At 47.2% G+C, this 22,836-nt stretch overlaps 1 protein-coding gene and 1 long non-coding RNA gene across 2 annotated transcripts; one reads left to right on the top strand and one right to left on the bottom strand.

The window, feature by feature from the left end:
• Positions 1 to 610: 610 nt before the first annotated feature.
• Positions 611 to 21,752, bottom strand: LOC307221214 (cytochrome P450 2B1-like). Its single transcript, XM_079985594.1, has 9 exons — positions 21,310 to 21,752; positions 20,811 to 20,973; positions 17,005 to 17,154; positions 11,344 to 11,504; positions 10,949 to 11,125; positions 8,165 to 8,306; positions 6,956 to 7,143; positions 5,322 to 5,463; positions 611 to 966 (listed from the first exon to the last, which is right to left on the bottom strand). The coding sequence occupies exons 1-9, from the start codon at positions 21,484 to 21,486 to the stop codon at positions 785 to 787; spliced, it is 1,482 nt and encodes a 493-aa protein (XP_079841720.1). The 5' UTR covers positions 21,487 to 21,752; the 3' UTR covers positions 611 to 784.
• On the top strand, positions 11,513 to 13,734 carry LOC307221435. Its single transcript, XR_013841409.1, has 2 exons — positions 11,513 to 11,768; positions 13,408 to 13,734. It is a non-coding gene; the product is annotated as an uncharacterized lncRNA (long non-coding RNA).
• Positions 21,753 to 22,836: the final 1,084 nt, after the last annotated feature.

Below are 22,836 nucleotides of genomic sequence, written 5' to 3'. Positions count from 1 at the left end.
ACTCAGGGCTGGTTTCCTTAAGAATGGATAGGTTTGATCTTCTTGCAGTCCATGGGACTCTCAAGAGTCTCCTCCAGCACCAGAATTCAAAAGCATCCATTCTTCGGCGATCAGCCTTCTTTATGGTCCAGCTCTCATTTCTGTACATCACTACTGGGAAAACCATAGCTTTAACTATACGGACCTTTGTTGGCAAGGTGATGTCTCTGCTTTTTAAGATGCTGTCTAGATTTGTCATTGCTTTTTTCCCAAGGAGCAGGCGTCTTTTAATTTCGTGACTGCTGTCACCATCTGCAGTGATCATGGAGCCTAAGAAAGTAAAATCTCTCACTGTCTGTACTGTGTTATCCTCCATTCAGAGACAGAGAGGTGTTTAGACTAAACTGACGCATACACAACCCTGCATATCCCAGGCACTTCCTCCAATGTGTCTGCATACTCACATATATCTTCTTTAAAGATCTTAAATTCTCCTCTTAAGACATTCTGCATTTCTCCCACAGTATAAAATATTGAGTGAGCCACCTCACCTATTTGTTGCTTTCTTCTCCCGGATAATACTCTTTTCTTTTTCTACCATGAGAAAAATCAAGAACAGAAGAAGCGCAAGCATGGAAGACTCCTTTTATATTGAGTTCTACACATAACACACTTTAGTCACAGTGATTTTCAAAGCAGTTTTTCCGCCACGAACCTTCATTGTGTTAATATGATCTCCCAATCAGAGAGATAGAAGAGGCATCTGCATCCCCCAAATATCTCACGCTCATGCAGCAGGGTCCATTTACCGTGGAACCATGCAAAGATTATAAGGCCGGGGAAGCTTTGAACTGCCTCGCACATCCGCTGAAATGTCTATTTCCTCCCTCTCCTGGAGGGATTTTAGGTGGAAGTTTTGCAACACCGTTGTGAGGAATAGGAAGAGCTCCATACGGGCCAAACCTTCGCCAAGGCAGACCCTTTTCCCTGGAGAAACAAAAAATAGGATTTTATTATGTATTTTGTGTTTTCATTTTGTATTTTTTATGTTGTGAACTGCCCTATGATCTTCGGGTGAAGGGCAGTGTTATGTCCTGAGTTGAATAGGATCCAAAAGGATCTGATTGGTCCTAGAACAATAGGGTCCAGAATGCAGCAGTCTGATTGGTCCACAGGAGCCACCCAATCCAGCTCCAGGTGGAAGTGAATCTGCAACCTGATGGGCCTACAGGTGAATCCCGGAATTAGCCAATCACGTGGGGCCCATTGTGTAAATAATGTATATAAAGCAGACATTCTGGGGGAACTTCCATTCCTCCTCACCACTATGAGCTGAATAAAGAGCATGAAATCCACTCTCAACTCCGAGTATATTTCAGGCAGTATACAAATTTAATAATAATAATATTCAGGCCCGTGCAAAGGGTGGGAGGGGCAGCTGGGGACACTTGCCCTGGGCTTCCGAATGATAGGCTGGCCAGGGGGCCCCGCCAGACGTACCCTGCCATGCCAGGAACACCCTGTTACACCCAGCTGACCGAGGACCCCTGTCCCGGGCCACAGACAAGCTCTGCACTGGCCTGGTAATTATAATACAGTGGTACCTCAGGTTAAGTACTTAATTTGTTCTGGAGGTCTGTTCTTAACCTGAAGCACCACTCTAGCTAATGGGGCCGCCGGAGCACGATTTCTGTTCTCATCCTGGGGCAAAGTTCTTAACCCGAGGTACTATTTCTGGGTTAGCGGAGTCTGTAACCTGAAGCGTATGTAACCTGAAGCGTATGTAACCTAAGGTACCATGGTAATAATATTATTTTTAAAACGTTATTCCTCCAAATGTGGTGGTGGCCCAGAGGGCCACAATAAATGTGATAATGTAACTCCTTGAGTGTGTTTCTAATAGAGGAGTTATGGTAATCTGTTGCCTTTGAAACTGATGATTTTGCAGGCTGCCCCATTGGGGCAGGAATACAGCTAATAGGTGAATCACAGAGATGCAGCTCACAGATGGGACATGGGTTGCTACATGGTGCAAATGGCTACATGTAATGTGGGTCCCCAACATGCATACTAACCATGTAACAGAACACGGTGAGATTTACCTGCCCCAGTAGTCCCTGGCTATCCCAGCAGTTCTTTGTGAGCAGTGTTATGGAAATTACAGGGGGGGGCACATCTTTAAAGTTGTTAAATGTTACAAATATTATGCATAAATGTATCCTTTCAACTTGACAGCTCAGGGAAGTTACCTAGCTTTAACAATCATATACAGTGGTGCCCCGCAAGACGAATGCCACGCAGGACGAAAAACCCGCTAGACGAAAGGGTTTTCTGTTTTGGAGGTGCTTCGCAAAACGAATTTCCTATGGGCTTGCTTCGCAAGACGAAAATGTCTTGCGAGTTTTTCCGACTTTTTTTTCTCCCCCCCCCCCCCTTTTTCTAAGCCGCTAAGCCACTTATCTGCTTATTCGCTAAGCCGCTAAAAGCCGCTAAGCCGCTAATAGCACTAATCCGCTAAGCCGTCAATGGGCTTGCTTCGCAAGACGAAAAAACCGCTAGACAAAGAGAATCACAGAACGGATTCTTTTCGTCTTGCGAGGCACCACTGTAAAATCAACTCCTTTGCCAGTTTCCTCCATTTCAACACTATTTTGCCCTTGGAAAAACGACTCTTTTCCCTGCCACCTCCTCAAGCGTGAGGACATGTATACATACCTCCTACCCCACAAAGTGCCCAGAGGTGACAATTGCTGAGCTGATTGTTGGCCAAGGAAAGCCAAATCCCATCCCCAGACTTGCCAAGGGGCCAGACATGCAAAGGAAGTTCTATTGTACTTTGGGTGGTGGGACTTCAGAGGTGTTTGCCTATGCTAATCTTATACCTGAGTCTTGCCCGGACATGTCTGCTTATGCTAATCTTATACCAAAGACTTGTCTGGACATGTTTGCCAAGGTTGAACTAGTGTAACCCCTGTCTACCCCTCCCCTTTTGTGATATGTCAGTGATGTACCAATGATGCTGTACAAACTGTATTCTGGGATATGGTGGAAAAGTTTTAAAAGACCTTGTCACCCCATCCTCGTGAGGCATCTAATCATAGCCTGCATTTTTATTAAGGCTTGATCAGGGCCTGTATTTTAAAATGAGCTTAAAGATTTTCAAATGTTCATGCCAGGCAGAAGAGCAGCTGCCTAAGAACCTTGGCAAGATGTTTATTCTCCTAGACAAGGGGGGGCCCTGATTTATAGCAGAAAACAATTCTCAAAGTCGTAAAAAGGGAATTACAGGCTGACAGCCAAGGTTACACTGACCCTACATATTACAGAAGATAAAAAAGCAGAGAAAAACATAATTAAGAGTGGGTAAATAGTAAAATAAAACCATGTGCCTCCCATTAAACTTGAGCCATATTTTCCTAAGGTTCAAAGGTCAAGAGCAATGGAAAAGCATCTAGCTGGCAGAAAGGAAGAGAGTATTTTGGGAAGTCTTTTTCTAAAGTTGTTTCTTTCTTAAACTGAGATCCTTTTAAGATTTCTTTTCCTTTTAAAAAGCTATCTATGTTATGTATTAAATATATTGGCTTAAATGTAATTATGCAAAGGATTTAGAAAGAAAGAAATGTTAAATCCTTATGCATATAGTTGGAAGAGATCACAGGGGCCATCAGCCACCAGCCCAGCCCCCCTTGCCAAGCAGGAAACATCATTAGAGCACTTGTTGTCAGGCCTTTGTTTAAAAGACCTTCAAGAGAAGGAGATCTTTCAATGATGATGTGAATTCAAGATCCTCGACATCTGTTTAAGATAAAAATTTAAGATTAAACCATTTGTTTTGGAGGGCAATAGGGCGAGGTGAGCTGGTAATTAAGGTTCCTTGCTGAGACACATGTAAGATATATTACTACTTATTTGTCATTTATAGATAGAAGAATATATAGCTTTTTGTTTCCCATAAAAGGGCAGAAGGAAATGGGTGTATCTTTTGTGATTGGTTCTAGCAAACAGCCAATAGGAATTTCAACCAGGCTGATTGGACAGAGGCAGCCACAGGAGGAGCAAGGGGGCTGGATTAAGGAAATATAAGTGCTGGCCAGAATGGCAGGAGGCCAGGCCAGAGCTTGGTAACCATATACCACTGTGCCTCATATTTATTTGTCTGACAAATAAATTATTATTTTAATTTCTCTATTGCTGCGTTGAATATTTCATTCCAGCTAAGCGTTAACCACAAGCAGGGTGCTACACTCGGGGTTCAAAATTCCTCTTTGAACCTGTTACACAATAAACTTTGGTCTACAACTTTGGTGACTGGACTCCTTCCTTTATTCTGCAGGGACCCACTGGCTCCGCCCGACGAGCTGGGTGACTGAGCAGCCTCACACCTAGATTTTTCTGTAACAGCAGAAACAGTCTGCTTGAGAACCCCCCGTGGAGAGATATTTACAGCAGGGTTGACGTGTTCCTAGACTTTGCAAAAGACAGCAGTCTCTGAGAAACGGATTGAGGAAGTAGAGTCTGGGTCTAATCTTGAAACTTGCTTCTAAATCATCATGTACTGGTGGAGGTGGGATTATTGGGACTTCAGCTTTTGCTTATGTAGCAGTTTATAATCTTGCTTTAGACATGCACATATATTATGCACATCTATTATGTCACGTGACAAGTTGTTTGTTCAATACTATAAATACCCAGCTCTGGTTGGAGTTGGGGCTTTTTGCTTTTGGGAAAAGATCCCATGAAAAGCATGCTGCGGCAAATAAAGGCTTTTCTCGGAAGAACCCGTGTCTACTTTATTGGCAAAGATTCCTGCTACACTAACACAATGCTCCATCCAAGACTTAAAGGTAAGGTAAAGGGACCCCTGACCATTAGGTCCAGTCGTGACCGACTCTGGGGTTGCGGTGCTCATCTCACTTTATTGGCTGAGGGAGCCAGCGTACAGCTTCCGGGTCATGTGGCCAGCATGACTAAGCCGCTTCTGGTGAACCAGAGCAGCGCATGGAAACGCCGTTTACCTTCGCGCTGGAGTGGTACCTATTTATCTACTTGACCTTCATGCTTTCAAAATGCTAGGTTGGCAGGAGCAGGGACCAAGCAACGGGAGCTCACCCCGTCGCGGGGATTTAAACCGCTGACCTTCTGATCGGCAAGTCCTAGGCTCTGTGGTTTAACCCACAGCGCCACCCGTGTCCCAATCCAAGACTTATTTTCCTATTAATTAACTGAACATCCTTGCCCTTCTCACTCTTTCTTTCCTCCTTCCCATCCTTCATTGCTTCTAAGGTTTAGCCAAGCCAGCCCTCCCATGCGTTCCTCCCTACCATGAAGCTGATGTGCAATACCTGTTGAAAATGGGAGGGACGCCTCATTCTTCTTGAAGGACCCTCTTTCGTCCAGGAAGTGATGAGGATTGAACTTCCTCGGTGTCTCAAAGTGCTGGGGGTCATGCAGGCTGGACGACAGGAATGGCACTACTGTGGTTCCCTGGAGAGGAAAGACAGAGACCGCAAAAGCAACGGTTGCTGATATATAAAATATATCAGAATTGGAGAGTAGCCTCTACCAAAGGCAGCATGGACTTTGAAGGTTTTAAATGTTTTTAATGTTCTGTTGAAAGCCGCCCAGAGTGGCTGGGGAAACCCAGCCATATGGGTGGAGTAGAAATAAGAAATCATCATTATTATTATTATTACTATTACTATTACTATTACTATTACTATTATTACTGCAACTGATTCAGTTCAGGGCCTTCTGTTTCCTCTTTATCCTGCATTTGGCCTTTCGCCCTGTGCCAGACCCACTGAAACCGAAGAAACGTAGTTAGTTCAAACCTCCTCAAATGCAGGAGTGAAGATGGCTCAGGCTATTTAAGGTAAAGGTAAAGGTAAAGGTACCCCTGCCCGTACGGGCCAGTCTTGACAGACTCTGGGGTTGTGCGCCCATCTCACTCAAGAGGCCGGGGGCCAGCGCTGTCCAGAGACACTTCCGGGTCACGTGGCCAGCGTGATATCGCTGCTCTGGCGAGCCAGAGCCGCACACGGAAACGCCGTTTACCTTCCCGCTGGTAAGCGGTCCCTATTTATCTACTTGCACCCGGAGGTGCTTTCGAACTGCTAGGTTGGCAGGCGCTGGGACCGAGCAGCGGGAGCGCACCCCGCCGCAGGGATTCGAACCGACGACCTTTCGATCGGCAAGCCCTAGGCGCTGAGGCTTTAACCCACAGCGCCACCTGCGTCCCTATTTAAGGTAAGACAGCACAATTATAACAGGATGTTGTGTGTGACTGAGTTTGCTGCCATACTAAAGTCCTTCCACAGTGATGAGGGACTGCTTTTCTGTCTTTAGGCGGGATTTGATGTTAGGATATAGTTTCCGTTCCTCCTTAAAAGAGTCAGGCATGATTGTTGTGTGTCACATGCCTGTTTACTCCCATCACTCTTCTCGCTGGGAACTTCCGTTTTGTATATAGCTTTTGTTCTGGCTGTTTCCTCGACACGGATGCAAGCAGTCATGTTTTTCCTTTGTTCTGACCTACGTTGAATAAAGCTGTAAATCTGCTCTTCTGTCTGGATCTTCCGTTGCGGAGACTGCTGAAAAGGGCATGCATGAGGAATGTGTCTGAGGCTCATGTCGCTAATTGACTGATGCTGTTTCCACGGGAGACCGGTGATCGTCCGGAGACGACGATGGAGGCCTGCCTGATTGCCTCTGTCTCCCTGGCAGTATCCCAACATTTCTACCACAGGTATCCTGCCTCACTGATTACTCCTCAAGTTTGCTGCACTACACAGACGCACATCTCCTTCTGCTTCCTGTTAACGATGGAAAGTGGAAGCACAACCATCTAGGCCACTGCAGGTTCCTACTCTTTCACAGGGGGGTGCGAACACACATGTGCACAGCTACATCTGTACACCTGCAGGTAGTATTTTGGACCTGACACTAATGCTTCTGTTGGTCACATGGCTCACCGCACCTTGGGAATGCTGAAGCCCCGGAAATGTGTGTCACAGGTCACCAAATGAGGAGGTGACACTGGGGAGACGTCTATAAAGCGCTGGATCTCATTAATGACAGCATCCGTGAAGGGCATCTGACTCCGGTCCTCTAAGGAGGGGCTGCGGTTCCTCCCAATGACCCGGTCAATCTCCTCTTGGACCTTAGCTGTAAAGAAGAGAGAAGGGTTAAAACTATATACTGTGGTACCCAGGCGGTGGGAGGTGGTTAGATATATGCATTTATAGGAGGAGAAAATATTTTTGATAGCCTTTCTTTCCTTGGCAATCACTCTTGGCTGATTAAGATTGTCTTCCATAAATATGGTCTTAACAGTGTGTCCATAAGTGACTGTGGAGGCCAATTCAGGATCCACACATCCTTCCACATTAGGGACATAGGTTTCTGGGGGCAAGTTGATCATGGTGAGGATTTGCCAAACGTATCTCCCTTTCATCCAGAGTTTGTGCTTCTTCAAAGTTCCCTGATGACTTTGGTAGAGGCTATTCTCCAATTCTGATATATTTTATATCAGAGCAGTATAGAAAGTAAAATCAAAATGGAGCTCAAGGTTTGCATACAGAAGGTTATTTTTCTGGCATCTCCAATTAAAGGATTAATGTAGAAGCTGATGGAAAGAACCAGTCTCCATCTGAGAGCTTGGCTGCCAGTCAAAACAGATAAGAAGGGGCTAGACTGGGGGTAAGGAAGATCTTTTTGAAACCAGGGACCGTAGTCTTTTGTGTAGAACCTTTCAGGGACCACATGACAATGGTGGGTAGAACCAAAGCCAAAAGTGGATGGAGCAACAGGTGTGACTCTCTTAGCACTGGACAGTTGGCTACCTTCCAGTCATGCAAAAGCCAACAACCTGCCCCATCATCTCAAGAAACTGCTACGAATGGTCTAAAACTACTCCAGATTATTCCCAGCAGCAATTTCACATCAAACCACCACTGTTCCAGTGTGAACCCTAGAATAGTAGGAGTGCTTGCCATAGATGTTCTGCCCACAGGGTGATCAAAGAAAGGACCTGGGCAGGCTAAAGTTCAGGTTTTGTCCCGGTGGAACTTTCATAGGCTAGAGCTAAAAGGGAGTCCTGGTTTATTTGGCAAGGAAGGAACCCATAAGCCAGCCCAAAAGATGGGCAACAAGACTGAGCGAGGAAGATTTGGTCTTGTTTTCTCACCTTCTATCTCTGGGTATCGGAGGAGGATGAGAAGCCCATATCTGAGGGTGGTGCTGACTGTCTCTGTCCCTGCAAAGAACAGGTTAAGAACCGTAACAGCCAAGTTCTCATTATGGAATTCCGAAGTTGGGTTCCCTTTCTCCTGACACAGGGAGGAAGAAGAGGAGGAAAGAAGAGAGCAAGTTATACAACCAGGAGCCAATCAGCATGCCTGCACAAAGATTTTATGGAAGGCTGGTGTATGGCCAGCAGGATTTCCTTTCCGTATATTTAGATCAATTATGAAAGAACAATTATGCTGTATATTATCAACCTCTATTATATAAAAATATTTTGGTTTATACATTCCCTGAATGAGATTGACTGGATAGGAGTTAATGAAAATGAAGACATCTGTACTTGACAGAAAATATTTAAGTGTACCGGTTGAGGTGGTCCTCCTACGAGATTTTGCCCTGTCAATTAATTTTGACAGCTGATACTTTTGAGATTGTGGGACGCAGGTGGCACTGTGGGTTAAACCACAGAGCCTAGGACTTGTCGATCAGAAGGTCGGCGGTTCGAATCCCTGTAACGGGGTGAGCTCCCATTACTCAGTCCCTGCTCCTGCCAACCTAGCAGTTCGAAAGCACGTCAAAGTGCTCTGGCAGGAAGGTCAACGGCGTTTCCATGTGCTGCTCTGGTTTGCCAGAAGCAGCTTAGTCATGCTGGCCACATGACCCGGAAGCTGTACACCAGCTCCCTCGGCCAATAAAGCGAGATGAGCACTGCAACCCCAGAGTCAGCCACGACTGGACCTAATGGTCAGGGGTCCCTCAGGTTACAGAGGCTTCAGGTTACAGACTCCGCTAACCCAGAAATAGTCCTTCGGGTTAAGAACTTTGCTTCAGGATGAGAACAGAAATCGCGCAGCAGCAGCGGGAGTCCCCATTAGCTAAAGTTAAGCTCAGGTTAAGAACAGTTTCAGGTTAAGAATGGACCTCCAGAACAAATTAAGTTCTTAACCCGAGGTACCACTGTAGTTTAATAAATATTATATTATTATCTTTTTGGATAAGCCGTTGACAAAGGCATTTTTGGCCAAACCATATTGGGCAAATTGTGTAAATTCAGAACCCATCTTTTAGGGAAAGAGATGTTCTTTTTTGGACATCATACTTGTATGCTTCCTGTTTGTGTGTACATCATTCTTCAGTGGAGAAAGCACAGTGTAAGTCCCACAGACATCTCACTTTCTGGGCTCTTTCTCATCCCATGGCCCTTGCATGAAGAAAGCCACACTTGGGGGTCTTCCAAACTTACCGTATTTTTTGCTCCATAACATTCACTTTTTTCCTCCAAGAAAGTAAGGGGAAATGTCTGTGCATGTTATGGAGCGAATGCCTACGGATGGCGGGGAGATCTGCTGCAGTCGTGAGCAGAGGATCCATGGTTTCCCTTCCTTCCCTCCTCCGTGGCTCGCTTTGCTCACTTTGAAACAGCAAAGCGGGAGAAGAGCCACTGAGTGGGGAGAAGAGAGGGACAGAGAGCCTGTTTACAAAGCATGGATCCACATGGATCCTCAGGATTTTTGCACTGGGTCACCCCAAATTCACCATCAGATCACATAGCATGTCCATGGCTACAGCTTGCACCAAAAAAAATCACGCACCCACTGTTGCCTGGGGCCGCAGTGGTGCAAAAACGTGGTTACAAAGCATGGATCCACATGGATCCTCAGGATTTTTGCATTGGGCTACCCCAAACTCACCGTCAGATCACATGTCTGTGGCCACAGCATGAACCACAAAAATCATACATCCACTGTTTCGTTTAGAATATTTTTTTTCTTGTTTTCCTCCTCTAAAAACTATGTGCATGTTATGGTCGGGTGCGTGTTATAGAGCGAAAAATACGGTACCTTTTGCCCCGTGCCTTCTAGGCAGAGGTCTGTGCTTTAAAGCTCCAGGGCCAACCACTTTTTGATTGTTTGTTAGCCCTGCCACTTTCCCAGTGGCGTAGCGTGGGGGGTGCAGGGGGGTCCGGCCGCACCGGGCGCAACATCTGGGGGTTAGGGTTAGGGGGCGCAAATCCATGGGTTAGGGGGTGCAAATTACTTGCCTTGCCCTGGGTTAGGGGGCGCAAATTACTTGCCTTGCCCCGGGTGCTGACAACCCACGCTACGCCGCTGCACTTTCCCCGGGAAAACCCACTTTTCAATGCTGGACATTGGTGGAGGAAGCCACTCAGGCGCTTGGGGCAGTGTGCCCAGGGGGGGGGCACACCGCGGGGCCTCTGGAGTCTGCCCGCCTCCTCCCACTCAGCCGCCCTACAGCTGTGGGGGAGGCAGCGGACGGACCGTTTGGGCAGCGCAGAGCCTGCAGGCGCCCAAGCCACCGTGTCTCTCCCAGGAGAAATGCGTGGCTTGGGCGCGCTGCAAGCCCCATGGTGAGTGCCGCCCAGCATTTTGTCACCCCCCTCAGTGGTGACACCCAGGGCGGTCCACACCCACCGCACCCCCCTTGCTCCGCCCCTGATGCTGGACCAGAACAAATGGCAGTTTGGGTTTTTCCATGGATTGTTGTTTGCTCTGATTCATTGGCAAAGAGTAGATTGTAATGGAGAAATCATGGGACCCAAAAGAAAAAGGGGGGAGCATTTAGACACGGTGCTTTCAAGTGTGGACCTGTGCCTAGAAATGCAGCACAAAATGAAGTCTGGATGAGCCCTTTATGTCAGAACAAAGACTGGTGAGAAGATCAACTTCCAATAACTGGGAGACACACGGTTCCCCCCAACAAGTACCTGCTCCATTTTGGCCAGGAAACAGTCAATGAAGTCCCGGGGGCAATTTGGATCGAAGGACTCCCGGTGGATCTGGACCCTCTGAGAGATGAAGTTTATTAACTCCTTCGTGTACTTGGGACCTTCTTGATGAGGCCCAGGCAGGATCCGCATCAGGCCCGGGAAAAAGTTCTTCATCTTTGAAGAAAAATAACAGACGTAACTGTCTAAGCTTCCTCATTGTCTTACACCCCATGCTCTGGACCCCTTAATGCCCAGGCCATGTACTATGCCCTCCCAACCCACACCCAAATAAAAATGAGCCATTTTTTAAAAAGTGGAGGGCATGAAATAACCAGGTTACGGGAGGCTATGGATGCATTCTCTTGTCCCAGGTGAGCAGATGCCTCCATTACCTGCGATGGTGCGGAAGTCACGAGCCGGAAGGATTTGTTGATTACATCAAGTAAAAAGACAAACTGTTTGTCTTCATATTCGAACCGCTGGCCAAACACCACAAAGCAGATAACATTGGAGACGGCATGGCTGAGGTAGAAGGTCGGATCAAATGGGTGCCCTGCGGAGGTGGAAAATGGGGACAACATCACCTAAGATGCCAGGATGCATCCTGTGGTTTAAAGGAGTAATAGTAATAATAGTAATAGTAATAGTAATAATTTACTTATACCCCACCCATCTGGCTGGGTTTCTCCAGCCACTCTGGCAGCTCCCAAAAAAAAATATTAAAAACACAATTAAACATCCAACATTAAAAATTTCCCTAAGCAGGGCTGCCTTCCTCAAGAGAAAGAATATACCTAATGGACACTTTTATATGCCTGTTGCTTTTGTCCATGGAGTAAACACAGAGGAATTATACCAGAAAGATATGGATGTCTCGTGTACCCCAGGTAGTGTGGTTGCTGACCTTGAGCCAGACATCCTGGAGAGTGAAGTCAAATGGGCCTTAGAAAGCACTGCAAATAACAAGGCCAGTGGAAGTGATGATATTCCAGCTGAACGACTTAAAATTTTAAATGATGATGCTGTTAAGGTGCTACATTCAATATGCCAGCAAATTTGGAAAACTCAGCAGTGGCCAGAGGATTGGAGAAGATCAGTCTACATCCCAATCCCAAAGAAGGGCAGTGCCAAAGAATGCTCCAACTATCGCACAATTGCACTAATTTCTCACGCTAGCAAGGTTATGCTTAAAATTCTACAAGGCAGGCTTAAGCAGTATATGGACCGAGAACTCCCAGAAGTGCAAGCTGGGTTTCGAAGGGGCAGAGGAACCAGAGACCAAATTGCAAACATGCGCTGGATTATGGAGAAAGCTAGAGAGTTCCAGAAAGACATCTACTTCTGCTTCATTGACTATGCAAAAGCCTTTGACTGCGTCGACCACAGCAAACTATGGCAAGTTCTTAAAGAAATGGGAGTGTCTGATCACCTCATCTGTCTCCTGAGAAATCTCTATGTGGGACAAGAAGCTACAGTTAGAACTGGATATGGAACAACTGATTGGTTCAAAATTGGGAAAGGAGTACGACAAGGCTGTATATTATCTCCCTGCTTATTTAACTTATATGCAGAATTCATCATGCGAAAGGCTGGGCTGGATGAATCCCAAGCCGGAATTAAGATCGCCGGAAGAAATATCAACAACCTCAGATATGCAGATGACACAACCTTGATGGCAGAAACTGAGGAAGAATTAAAGAACCCTTTAATGAGTGTGAAAGAGGAGAGCGCAAAATATGGTCTGAAGCTCAACATAAAAAAAATGAAGATCATGGCCACTGTTCCCATCACCTCGGGGAAAACAGAAGGGGAAGAAATTGAGGCAGTGAGAGATTTTACTTTCTTGGGCTCCATGATCACTGCAGATGGTGACAGCAGTCACGAAATTAAAAGACGCCTGCTTCTTGGGAGAAAAGCAACGACAAACCTAGACAGCATCTTAAAAAGCAGAGACATCACCTTGCCAACATAGGTCCGTATAGTTAAAGCTATGGTTTTCCCAGTAGTGATGTAAGGAAGTGAGAGCTGGACCATAAAGAAGGCTGATCGCCGAAGAATGGATGCTTTTGAATTCTGGTGCTGGAGGAGACTCTTGAGAGTCCCATGGACTGCAAGAAGATCAAACCTCTCCATTCTGAAGGAAATCAGCCCTGAGTGCTCACTGGAAGGACAGATCATGAAGCTGAGGCTCCAAGACTTTGGCCACCTCATGAGAAGAGAAGACTCCCTGGAAAAGACCCTGATGCTGGGAAAGATGGAGGGCACAAGGAGAAGGGACGACAGAGGACAAGATGGTGGGACAGTGTTCTCGAAGCTGCCAGCATGAGTTTGACCAAACTGCGGGAGGCAGTGGAAGACAGGGGTGCCTGGCGTGCTCTGGTCCAGGGGGTCACGAAGAGGCGGACACCACTAAACGACTAAACAACAACAACAACAATGGACACTGGTGCATTTAGCTAAAAATAGCTCCTGAATGTTTTAACAGCATCCAGAAATATGCAAACGATGCTTCTCCAGCTAGATGAAGCCAAATAAACCTCTGCACATGGGCAGGATCTTGCCATGCCGTGGAATACTAGAAAGCTTGGGGGCTGTCCTTCCTCTTAATTAGGCAAGATATAGAAATTCTCCTCAATTCTATTAAAAACTTTCCAGAGGGACAGAGAAAGGAAAGAAGAAAAATTATTTTACATTTAAATAATATACTCTTATTTAATATTAAACTGTCCAGGCGTAGGCAGAAAACACAGAGGGTTATATCCACCCTCATGTGCAAACTGTGCCCCAGAAAATGAAACTCTATATAGTGAATTTCAAGAGATCCTTTAGACAATGACTTGGAAAGTTGTGGTAAAAGAGCGGCAGCTTTGCCTTTTCAATAGCTGAGGGAAAAGCCTAAGGAAACGAGGAAAAGGGACAAGGCCATCTTGCAGTTTCACCCAGCAATGCAATTCCAAGCCATCCTCTGAGGAACCTTCCAAATTCCTCAGGGACTCATGAGGCATGTGTAGTAATTAATTTATTTCAGAATGAGGCATGTGTAGTGATTAATTTATTTTAGAACGAGGCATGTCTAGTCATTGATTTATTTTGGACGGTCGAGCTGTTCAGAAGGGCTTACTCCGGAGGGCGGGAGGACAGGAGAACCTTTTGAATCCTCCTTAAAAAACAAAATCCTGAGGCAACTCCTGTGGCCCCTGGCCTTGGAAAGGCTCCCCTGACCCTCCAGGCCTTGAGGAGAGAGAGAAAGGGAGAAAGGAAGAGGCAGCTCCTGGCATAAAGGCAGCCATTTTGAGCCTGGCGTTCATCTAGCCTCTTCATGGCAAGGGAGCGGGAAAGGCGGGAAAATGACTCCACTAGAGGACGGCTCCATTGCCTCTGCTCAGTTTGCTCACATCCCTTGTCTGCTCTGAGGAGAAAGAAAAATGGGTCTTATTTTGAGGCATCTAATCATAAGCCTGCATTTTTATCAAAGCTTATATGTTTAATCAGGGCTTGTATTTTAAAAATGAGCTTAAAGATCTTCAAATGTTTCATGCCAGGCAGAAGACCAGCTGCCTAAGAACCTTGGCAATGTTTTTCCTCCTAGACAAGGGGGCCCCCTGATTTATAGCAGAAAACAATTCTCAAAGTCGTAAAAAGGGAATTACAGGCTGAGAGCCAAGGTTACACTGACCCTACAAATTAAGGGTGGATAAATAGTAAAATGAGCCATATCTTCTTCCTAAGGTTAAAAAGGTCAAGAGCAGTGAAAAAGCATCTAGCTGGCAGAAAGGGAGCATTTTTGGGAAGTCTTTTCTAAAGCTGTTTCTTTCTTAAACTAAGATCCTTTTAAGATTTCTTTTCCTTTTAAAAGGTTATTTATGTATTAAATATATTAGTTTAAATATAATTATGCAAAGGATTTAAGAAATGCTAGATTCTTATTTCATATAGTTGTAAGAGTTGTAACTATCCTGAAATTAAGTCAGCCACCAGCCCAACCTCCTGCCAGACAGGAGACGCCATCGAGCACTCCTGATATATGGTTGTCAGGCCTTTTGTTTAGAAACCTTCAAATGAAGGAGATCTCTCAATGTTGATGTGAACTCAAAATCCTTGACATATGCTTAAGATAAAAATTCAAGATTAACCATCTGTTTTGGAAGGCAATAGGGCAAGGAGGGCAAGAGGTGAGCTGGTAATTAAGATTCCTTGTTGAGACACATGTAAGATATATTACTACTTATTTGTCATTTATAGATAGAAGAATATATAGCTTTTTGATTCCCATAAAAGGGCGAGAGGAAATGGGTGTATCTTTTGTGATTGGTTCTAGCAAACAGCCAATAGGAATTTCAACCAGGCTGATTGGACAGAGGCAGCCACAGGAGGAGCAAGGGGGCTGGATTAAGGAAATATAAGTGCTGGCCAGAATGGCAAGAGGCCAGGCCAGAGCTTGGTAACCATATACCACTGTGCCTCATATTTATTTGTCTGACAAATAAATTACTATTTTAATTTCTCTATTGCTGCGTTGAATATTTCATTCCAGCTAAGTGTTAACCACAAGCAGGGTGCTACAATTTCTCCACAGAAACAATCCCAGGACTCGTTTGGTTCCTCACCAGATGTCTCACCCCTCAAGTCTCTGAGGGAAGAGGGAACGGAGGCAGACAAGCCCAAGGTTTATACAGGGGTCAGCAAATTTTTTCAGCAGGGGGCCGGTCCACCGTCCCTCATACCTTGTGGGGGGCCGGACTGTATTTTATGGGGGGAAATGAACTGTTATGTACTGAGTTGAATAGGATCCAAACTGCAGCAGTCTGATTGGTCCTAGAACAATAGGATCCAAATTGCAGCAGTCTGATTGGTCCTAGAACAATAGGATTCAGAATGCAGCAGTCTGATTGGTCCTAGAACAATGCAGCAGTATGATTGGTTGGCAGGAACCACCCAATCATGCTCCAGATAGAAGTGAATCCACAACCTGATTGGCTTACAGTAGAATTCCAGAATTAGCCAATCATGTGCAGCCCATTGTGTAAATAATGTATATAAAGCAGATACTTTGAGGGGACTTGCATTCATTCCTCCTCACCACTATGAGCTGAATAAAGAGCATGAAATCACTTTGCGACTCTGAGTATATTTCATGAACGAATTCCTATGCCCCACAAATAACCCAGAGATGCATTTTAAATAAAAGGGCACATCCTACTCATGTAAAAACACGCGGATTCCCGGACTGTCTGTGGGCCAGATTGAGAAGGCGATTGGGCCGGATCCAGCCCCCAGGCCTTAGCTTGCCTACCCATGGTTTATAATAATGATGATAATGTATTATTTATACCCCACTCATCTGGCTGAGTTTCTGAGGGAAGGCGCCGGGTGCTCAGAAAACCACAGAATCTGGCACCACAATGGACCCCTCTGTGGTGATTAAAGCCTTTTTTGCACATCTGGGCTGGAACACAAGGAGATCCTTTACAGTAGTACCTCGGGTTAAGAACTTAATTCGTTCCAGAGGTCTGTTCTTAACCTGAAACTGTTCTTAACCTGAAGCACCACTTTAGCTAATGGGGCCTCCTGCTGCTGCTGCTGCTGCGCCGCCGGAGCACGATTTCTGTTCTTATCGTGAAGCAAAGTTCTTAACCTGAAGCACCACTTTAGCTAATGGGGCCTCCCACTGCCACTGTGCGTTTTCTGTTCTCATCCTGAAGGAAAGTTCTTAACCCGAGGTATTATTTCTGGGTTAGCGGAGTCTGTAACCTGAAGCGTATGTAACCTGAAGCGTATGTAACCCGAGGTACCACTGTATATGCCACAATCTTCCTAGGGGACTAACGCCATCTCCTGAAACCAGATGACAAACTCTGTGGGCAAAGCGGCAGGTGCAAAGGAGGAAAGCCGGACCCACTTATTTGACAGGGGACTGAATGACTGTGAGGAAAGCACGGCGGGTGTTTTGGCAGGAAGAGCGGCCGTTCCTCAGTTACAACATCGTTTTCCTCGCCTACTGCTGCCACAGTGTCAAAAAGCACACGGCGCCCCTTCCGAGGGGAAACGTTCACCTTCCGTTTTCCTCAGGGCTTCCACCAGGAACTGGGCCTCCTCCTGGATCCGCTCCTCGATGGATCTCTTCCCCATCCCAAAGTTCCTCAGGGTTGTGAGGGAGAAGCGACGCAGCTGCCTCCACCGTTCCCCGTTGGTGGAAACCACGCCTGGAAATGGAGAAAAACGCCACAAAAAAAGGCAGAAGACTGGGGGAGAAAAGATGGAGGCGCTACACAGAAAACAATGGCACACACAGAACCTCCCTCTAGTTTAACAATCCTGTTCTCACAGGGGCAGCCATATGTCCCGGGGGGACATTTTTATTAAGTTGTGGGTTGACATAGCAGACGACACAGCGATTTCTCCAAAGCAGCTCTTTATTTTGTAAGCTGGAATAGAACTGACTGCAAACAGCTCAGCCGGCCTGCTTTTATAGGCAGCCGGCTGTCAACATTGTAGCAACGACAGCCCAGAGTTCCCGCCTAAAATAACTGACGTGGACCTGAGTGAAAACTATCTACAGACCTGAGTGAAAACTATATACAGTATCCCCCTGCTGGCCCAGGGTGAGAACTTCAGTACATAACAATTTTCTTCACTACAAGTCAGGTCCAAAAGAAGATGGAAGGGCCACACGGAGAACAGTGGAAAAAGCAATGTTTTTCTGGTTTCTCTGAGATGAAGAGGGATAGAATCACAGTATTGTAGACATGGAAGGGACCCCAGGGGTCCTCTAGTCCAACTCCCTGCATTGCAGCAGTTATAGAGGAAGCCCTGGCATGGAAGTCACCGCACAGAAAGATGGAGGGACAGTTGGCATGAGGTGCGGGGAAGCAGGCTTGTGGTATAAATTCACCGCCTTGAATCAGCTCCAGGGCAGCAGGCCTCTGGACCAGGCCTATGGCTCTCCTTCTTGGGACCTCCCAACCATCCCAACAAGAGTTCGACTTTCCAGTGGTCAGCGGCGTAGCGTGGGTTGTCAGCACCCGGGGCAAGGCAAGTAATTTGCGCCCCCTAACCCGGGGCAAGGCAAGTAATTTGCGCCCCTAACCCCTAACCTGCCGTCGCTGCCAGCTTCTTCTTGCTGCTGCCTGGGCTGGTGTATTTACGGTAAGGTAGCCACAGCGGCGGCGGCGGCGGGTCCGTGTCAGGTGATCTGAGGCGAGTTGCCGCTGGCGCTGCCGCCCAAACGACGCCGCTTGCCCGGAGGAGGAGGAGGGCAGAGAGGCGAGGAAAATGCAACATGGCCCAGCAGCTGCAGCAGCAGCGGCGGCGTCGGGGCTGTGAGGAGGGGCTGCCTGGTGCGCCCTCCGTGGCCCTGACGCGCGGGGACCATGGCGAGCACTGAGAGCCGCTGCCTGCCGGACGCCTTCAGCCCGGACGCGCGCACAGCTCGTCGGTTCCGCGAGACATAGGGCTCTGCTACAGCCTGCGCCCGAGGATCTTCGGCGACTCCGGAGGCGGCAAGCGCGCCCCCCCCCCAGATGTTGCGGCCGGTGTGGCCGGCCCCCCCTGCACCCCCCACGCTACGCCACTGCCAGTGGTAACAAGAAAGAAATGGAAGATGGAGAGAGAGAAGGTGAGAATGAGGGCAGGGAGGAATGAAGGGAGAGAGAAGAAGCAGCTTACCTACATTAAATAGGGACAGGCATAAAATTAGATTCAGTTCACATTTAATTCACACTCATTTATACTTTGCAAAACAATAGGAGAACGGAAACACAGCCACACTTCAAAATTTGCACTTGTCCAAATTTTGCAGTGCAGTTCTCCAGCCAATATTTATAAAAACAGTGGAAAGCAGGCATTAAAATATATTCGTGAAACAGTGAAAATAACATCAAAATGCATTGTACTGGGGGAAATTGCTTGCAAAGATAAAATGTGTACATTAGTCACAACGGCACACAAAAATGTGCTTACTAGGAGAAATCCGAACTAAAACACTGGAGAATTTTGGAGAGGTTTGTTGCTGTTTTTAAAGAAAAGTGGTGTGAAAATGTGGAGAAGTGGAAAAATGAGAAGTCTAGAAAAGCCAAATTGGTTGACTTTGCCATTCCTAGGAGTGAAATGGGGGAAAGTGAGAACACTGGAAAGTGAGAAAATCGAAAGTGAGTCAAATTTCTCCCCCATCCCTAGAAAAGGAAGATAGGAAAAATGCCTTGGAATGATAGAGTTGGAAGAGATCACCATGAACTTCTAGACCAACCAGTGGCGTAGCGTGGGGGGTGCAGGGGGGGCAGGCCGCACCGGGCACAACATCTGGGGGTTAGGGTTAGGGGGCGCAAATCCACGGGTTAGGGGGCGCAAATCCATGGGTTAGGGGGTGCAAATTACTTGCCTTGCCCCGGGTGCTGACAACCCACGCTATGCCACTGAGACCAACCCCCTGCCATGCAGGAATGCAGAGTCAGACCACTTAGTCCATCTAGCTCAGATAATACTGAGACTAGAACAGTTGGAAGGATGAGGTGTGTGTGGCAGAAAGAAGGCGAAAGGGGGGAAGGAAGGAAGGAAGGAAGGAAGGAAGGAAGGAAGGAAGGAAGGAAGGGAAGGCCATGCAAACCTTTTCCTCTTCTTCCCCCCCACACCTTGGCTCCAGCACCACTTACCACAGTCATGCACATCACTGAAAAGTTTCCTATAGTGGAATGCCATTTCCAGGCTAAAAGTAGTCCTGAGCTATATTAAATTATAGAATCACAGTGCTGCTTCTCCCTCTGGTGGCTTCAGTTATAGGTTCATGTTTTGGTATATCTTGTAAATCAAATGCACCACACCTCTTGTTTTCTCATTTATTATGATGGTACTCTCCACTTGTATGTTATCTCATCGCAAATATCCAGATAAATTGCTTTATTGTTGCTTCTTGCGAATGTAGAATCCCAGGCTGGGCTTGGTTTGATTTACTTTTTATATGTTTAACTCATGAAGTCCTATTTTATTATTGGGTTTACATGGATAATGTTCAAAAATAAGAAGAAAAAGACAGGGATCATAGAAAGCTGCCTTCTATCGAGTCAGGCATGTGGTCCATCCAGCTCAGTATACTGACTGGCGCCTGCTCTCCATTGTTTCAAGTAAATGCCAGAGACTGTAGCTGGGACATTCGGCATTCAGAGCAGGTACTCTTGACACTGAGCTATGGCCCTTCCTCAGTGGCGTAGCGTGGGGGGTGCAGGGGTGGCCGGCCGCACCGGGCGCAACATCGGGGGGGCGCGCTCGCCGCCTCCGGAGTCGCCGAAGAGCCTCGGGCGCAGGCTGTAGCAGAGCCCCATGTTTCGCGGAACCGACGAGCTGTGCGCGTGTCCGGGCTGAAGGCGTCCGGCAGGCAGCGGCTCTCAGCGCTCGCCACGGTCCCCGCGCGTCAGGGCCGCGGAGGGCGCACCAGGCAGCCCCTCCTCACAGCCCCGACGCCGCTGCTGCTGCTGCAGCTGCTGGGCCATGTTGCATTTTCCTCGCCTCTCTGCCCTCCTCCTCCTCCGGGCAAGCGGCGTCGTTTGGGCGGCAGCGCCAGTGGCAACTCGCCTCAGATCACCTGACACGGACCCGCTGCCGCCGCCGTGGCTACCTTACCGTAAATACCCCAGCCCAGGCAGCAGCAAGAAGAAGCTGGCAGTGGCGGCAGGTTAGGGGTTAGGGGCGCAAATTACTTGCCTTGCCCCGGGTTAGGGGGTGCAAATTACTTGCCTTGCCCCGGGTGCTGACAACCCACGCTACGCCGCTGCCCTTCCTCTTATATTGCAAGATAAATTTATCCCATCTCAGCTTTCAGTTGCTTTCATTTCTGCTACAAACACTCTATTTTCAAGCTGCCACTTACCATAATCCCTGATGCTTTCATCCACACCCATCATCGGTCCTCTCCCTCCAAATGCTTCTGCATTATCTATGAGTGCTTCCTTTATGGTTCCATAACCGCACAGCACCACAATTGGCCGGGAGCCCATGTAGACAGTGAAGACTGAGCCATACTGCTCCTGGAACTGCCAAGAGACAAAGAACACACCTGATACTTGGATGGAAAGCGACAGCATGAAAGGGTGTGATTCGGTGGAAGACCACGTGATTTGCATGCAGAAGGACCCAGGTCCAGTCTCTGCCATCTAAAACCCTGGAGAGCTACTGCCAGACAGTGCAGAGCAGAAGAAAACATGACTAGATGGATCAATAGCCTGAATCTGTATAAGGCAGTTTCCTCTTTTTCTGCAGTAACAAATCCTGCCTAGGGGTAGCTCCTCCTCTTCCACTCCAAATGGCACTGGGACACCTCCTTCACATAGCAGCCCCCAGCCCTGCTGGCAGCAGAGACCCACACTCACCTTCTGAAAAGATGTTATGATGTTCCGAACATCCAACTGGAGCAAATTGCCCAGCAAAGGCAATGGGGTGGGGCCTGGGGGCAGCTTGCCCTTTGTGGCATCTCTCCTCCGGATTAGGATAAGCAAGAAAGTGATGCAGGAGACAAGCAAGAAGGGCAACACTCCAAAGAGGCCCATTTGGGAGCTGGCGGCCGTCGTTGACTTTGCTGCTCCTGGTACTTTGGTTCTGCAAAGAAGTGGATGGGCATCCCAAGCGCTGCCTATAAATCCAAGGGGCCTGAACTCATTTAAAGATTAACTATTTTCCACGAATGAGCCTGCATTAAGAATAACAGGGAGAAAGGTCAGTTTACATAACTTATCTATTATGAGTTTTGCCAGCACACTTTGGTGTCCTCTCCACATTGGTATCAGCAAGGAAGGCAACAGAGGACACTCCTCATGACTAGAGAGGTTAATTCCCCCCGCCCCCGATTGCCCCAGGGCAATGATCTGAGTGAATAAAAGTTCATTCAGTGACATTATTTTGGGGAGAAAGTCTACATAGTTTCATGTATTTGGGCTGTTCATTGGCCAGACCTTTGCTGCATAGGGGAAGCTGAGTCAGATCCCAGCAATAGCAGTGCCTCTGGGTTCAGTGCGCAGAGGCGACTCTAGAGAAGTGCATCCAGTGGGGAAAAGAGAGGACCCAAATAATTACCGCCCAGTCAGTCTGACATCAATACCAGGGAAGATTCTGGAGCAGATCATTAAGCAAACAGTCTGTGAGCACCTAGAAAGGAATACTGTGATCACCAATAGTCAGCATGGATTTCTGAAAAATAAGTCATGTCAGACTAACCTCATCTCGTTTTTTGACAGAATTACAAGCCTGGTAGATGAAGGGAACGCAGTGGATGTAGCCTACCTTGATTTCAGCAAGGCATTTGACAAGGTGCCCCATGATATTCTTGTAAAGAAGCTGGTAAAATGCAGTCTTGACTATGCTACCACGCAGTGGATTTGTAACTGGCTGACTGACTGAACCCAAAGGGTGCTCATCAATGGTTCCTCTTCATCCTGGAGAAGAGTGACTAGTGGGGTGCTGACCGAACCCAAAGGGTGCTCATCAATGGTTCCTCTTCATCCTGGAGAAGAGTGACTAGTGGGGTGCCACAGGGTTCTGTCTTGGGCCCGGTCTTATTCAACATCTTTATCAATGACTGGATGATGGACTCAAGGGCATCATGATCAAATTTGCAGATGACACCAAACTGGGAGGGGTGGCTAACACCCCAGAGGACAGGATCACACTTCAAAACGACCTTGACAGATTAGAGAACTGGGCCAAAACAAACAAGATGAATTTTAATAGGGAGAAATGTAAAGTATTGCACTTGGGCAAAAAAAATGAGAGGCACAAATACAAGATGGGTGACACCTGGCTTGAGAGCAGTACATGTGAAAAGGATCTAGGAGTCTTGGTTGACCACAAACTTGACATGAGCCAACAGTGTGACGTGGCAGCTAAAAAAGCCAATGCAATTC

Source organism: Podarcis cretensis (genome assembly GCF_951804945.1).
Source record: "Podarcis cretensis genome assembly, chromosome: 8".
Classification (NCBI taxonomy): domain Eukaryota; kingdom Metazoa; phylum Chordata; class Lepidosauria; order Squamata; family Lacertidae; genus Podarcis; species Podarcis cretensis.
This window is presented reverse-complemented; position numbering and strand designations above follow the sequence as displayed.

Excerpts from the sequence above, each read along its gene's own strand:
- LOC307221214 (XM_079985594.1), bottom strand. The coding sequence starts at position 21,486 with ATGGGCCTCTTTGGAGTGTTGCCCTTCTTGCTTGTCTCCTGCATCACT. Across the intron at positions 17,155-20,810 it reads TGAAAGCATCAGGGATTATG|GCGTGGTTTCCACCAACGGG; the intron begins GTAAGTGGCAGC and ends CTCCATTTCCAG. Across the intron at positions 8,307-10,948 it reads TCCTGGCCAAAATGGAGCAG|GAGAAAGGGAACCCAACTTC; the intron begins GTACTTGTTGGG and ends TCCCTGTGTCAG.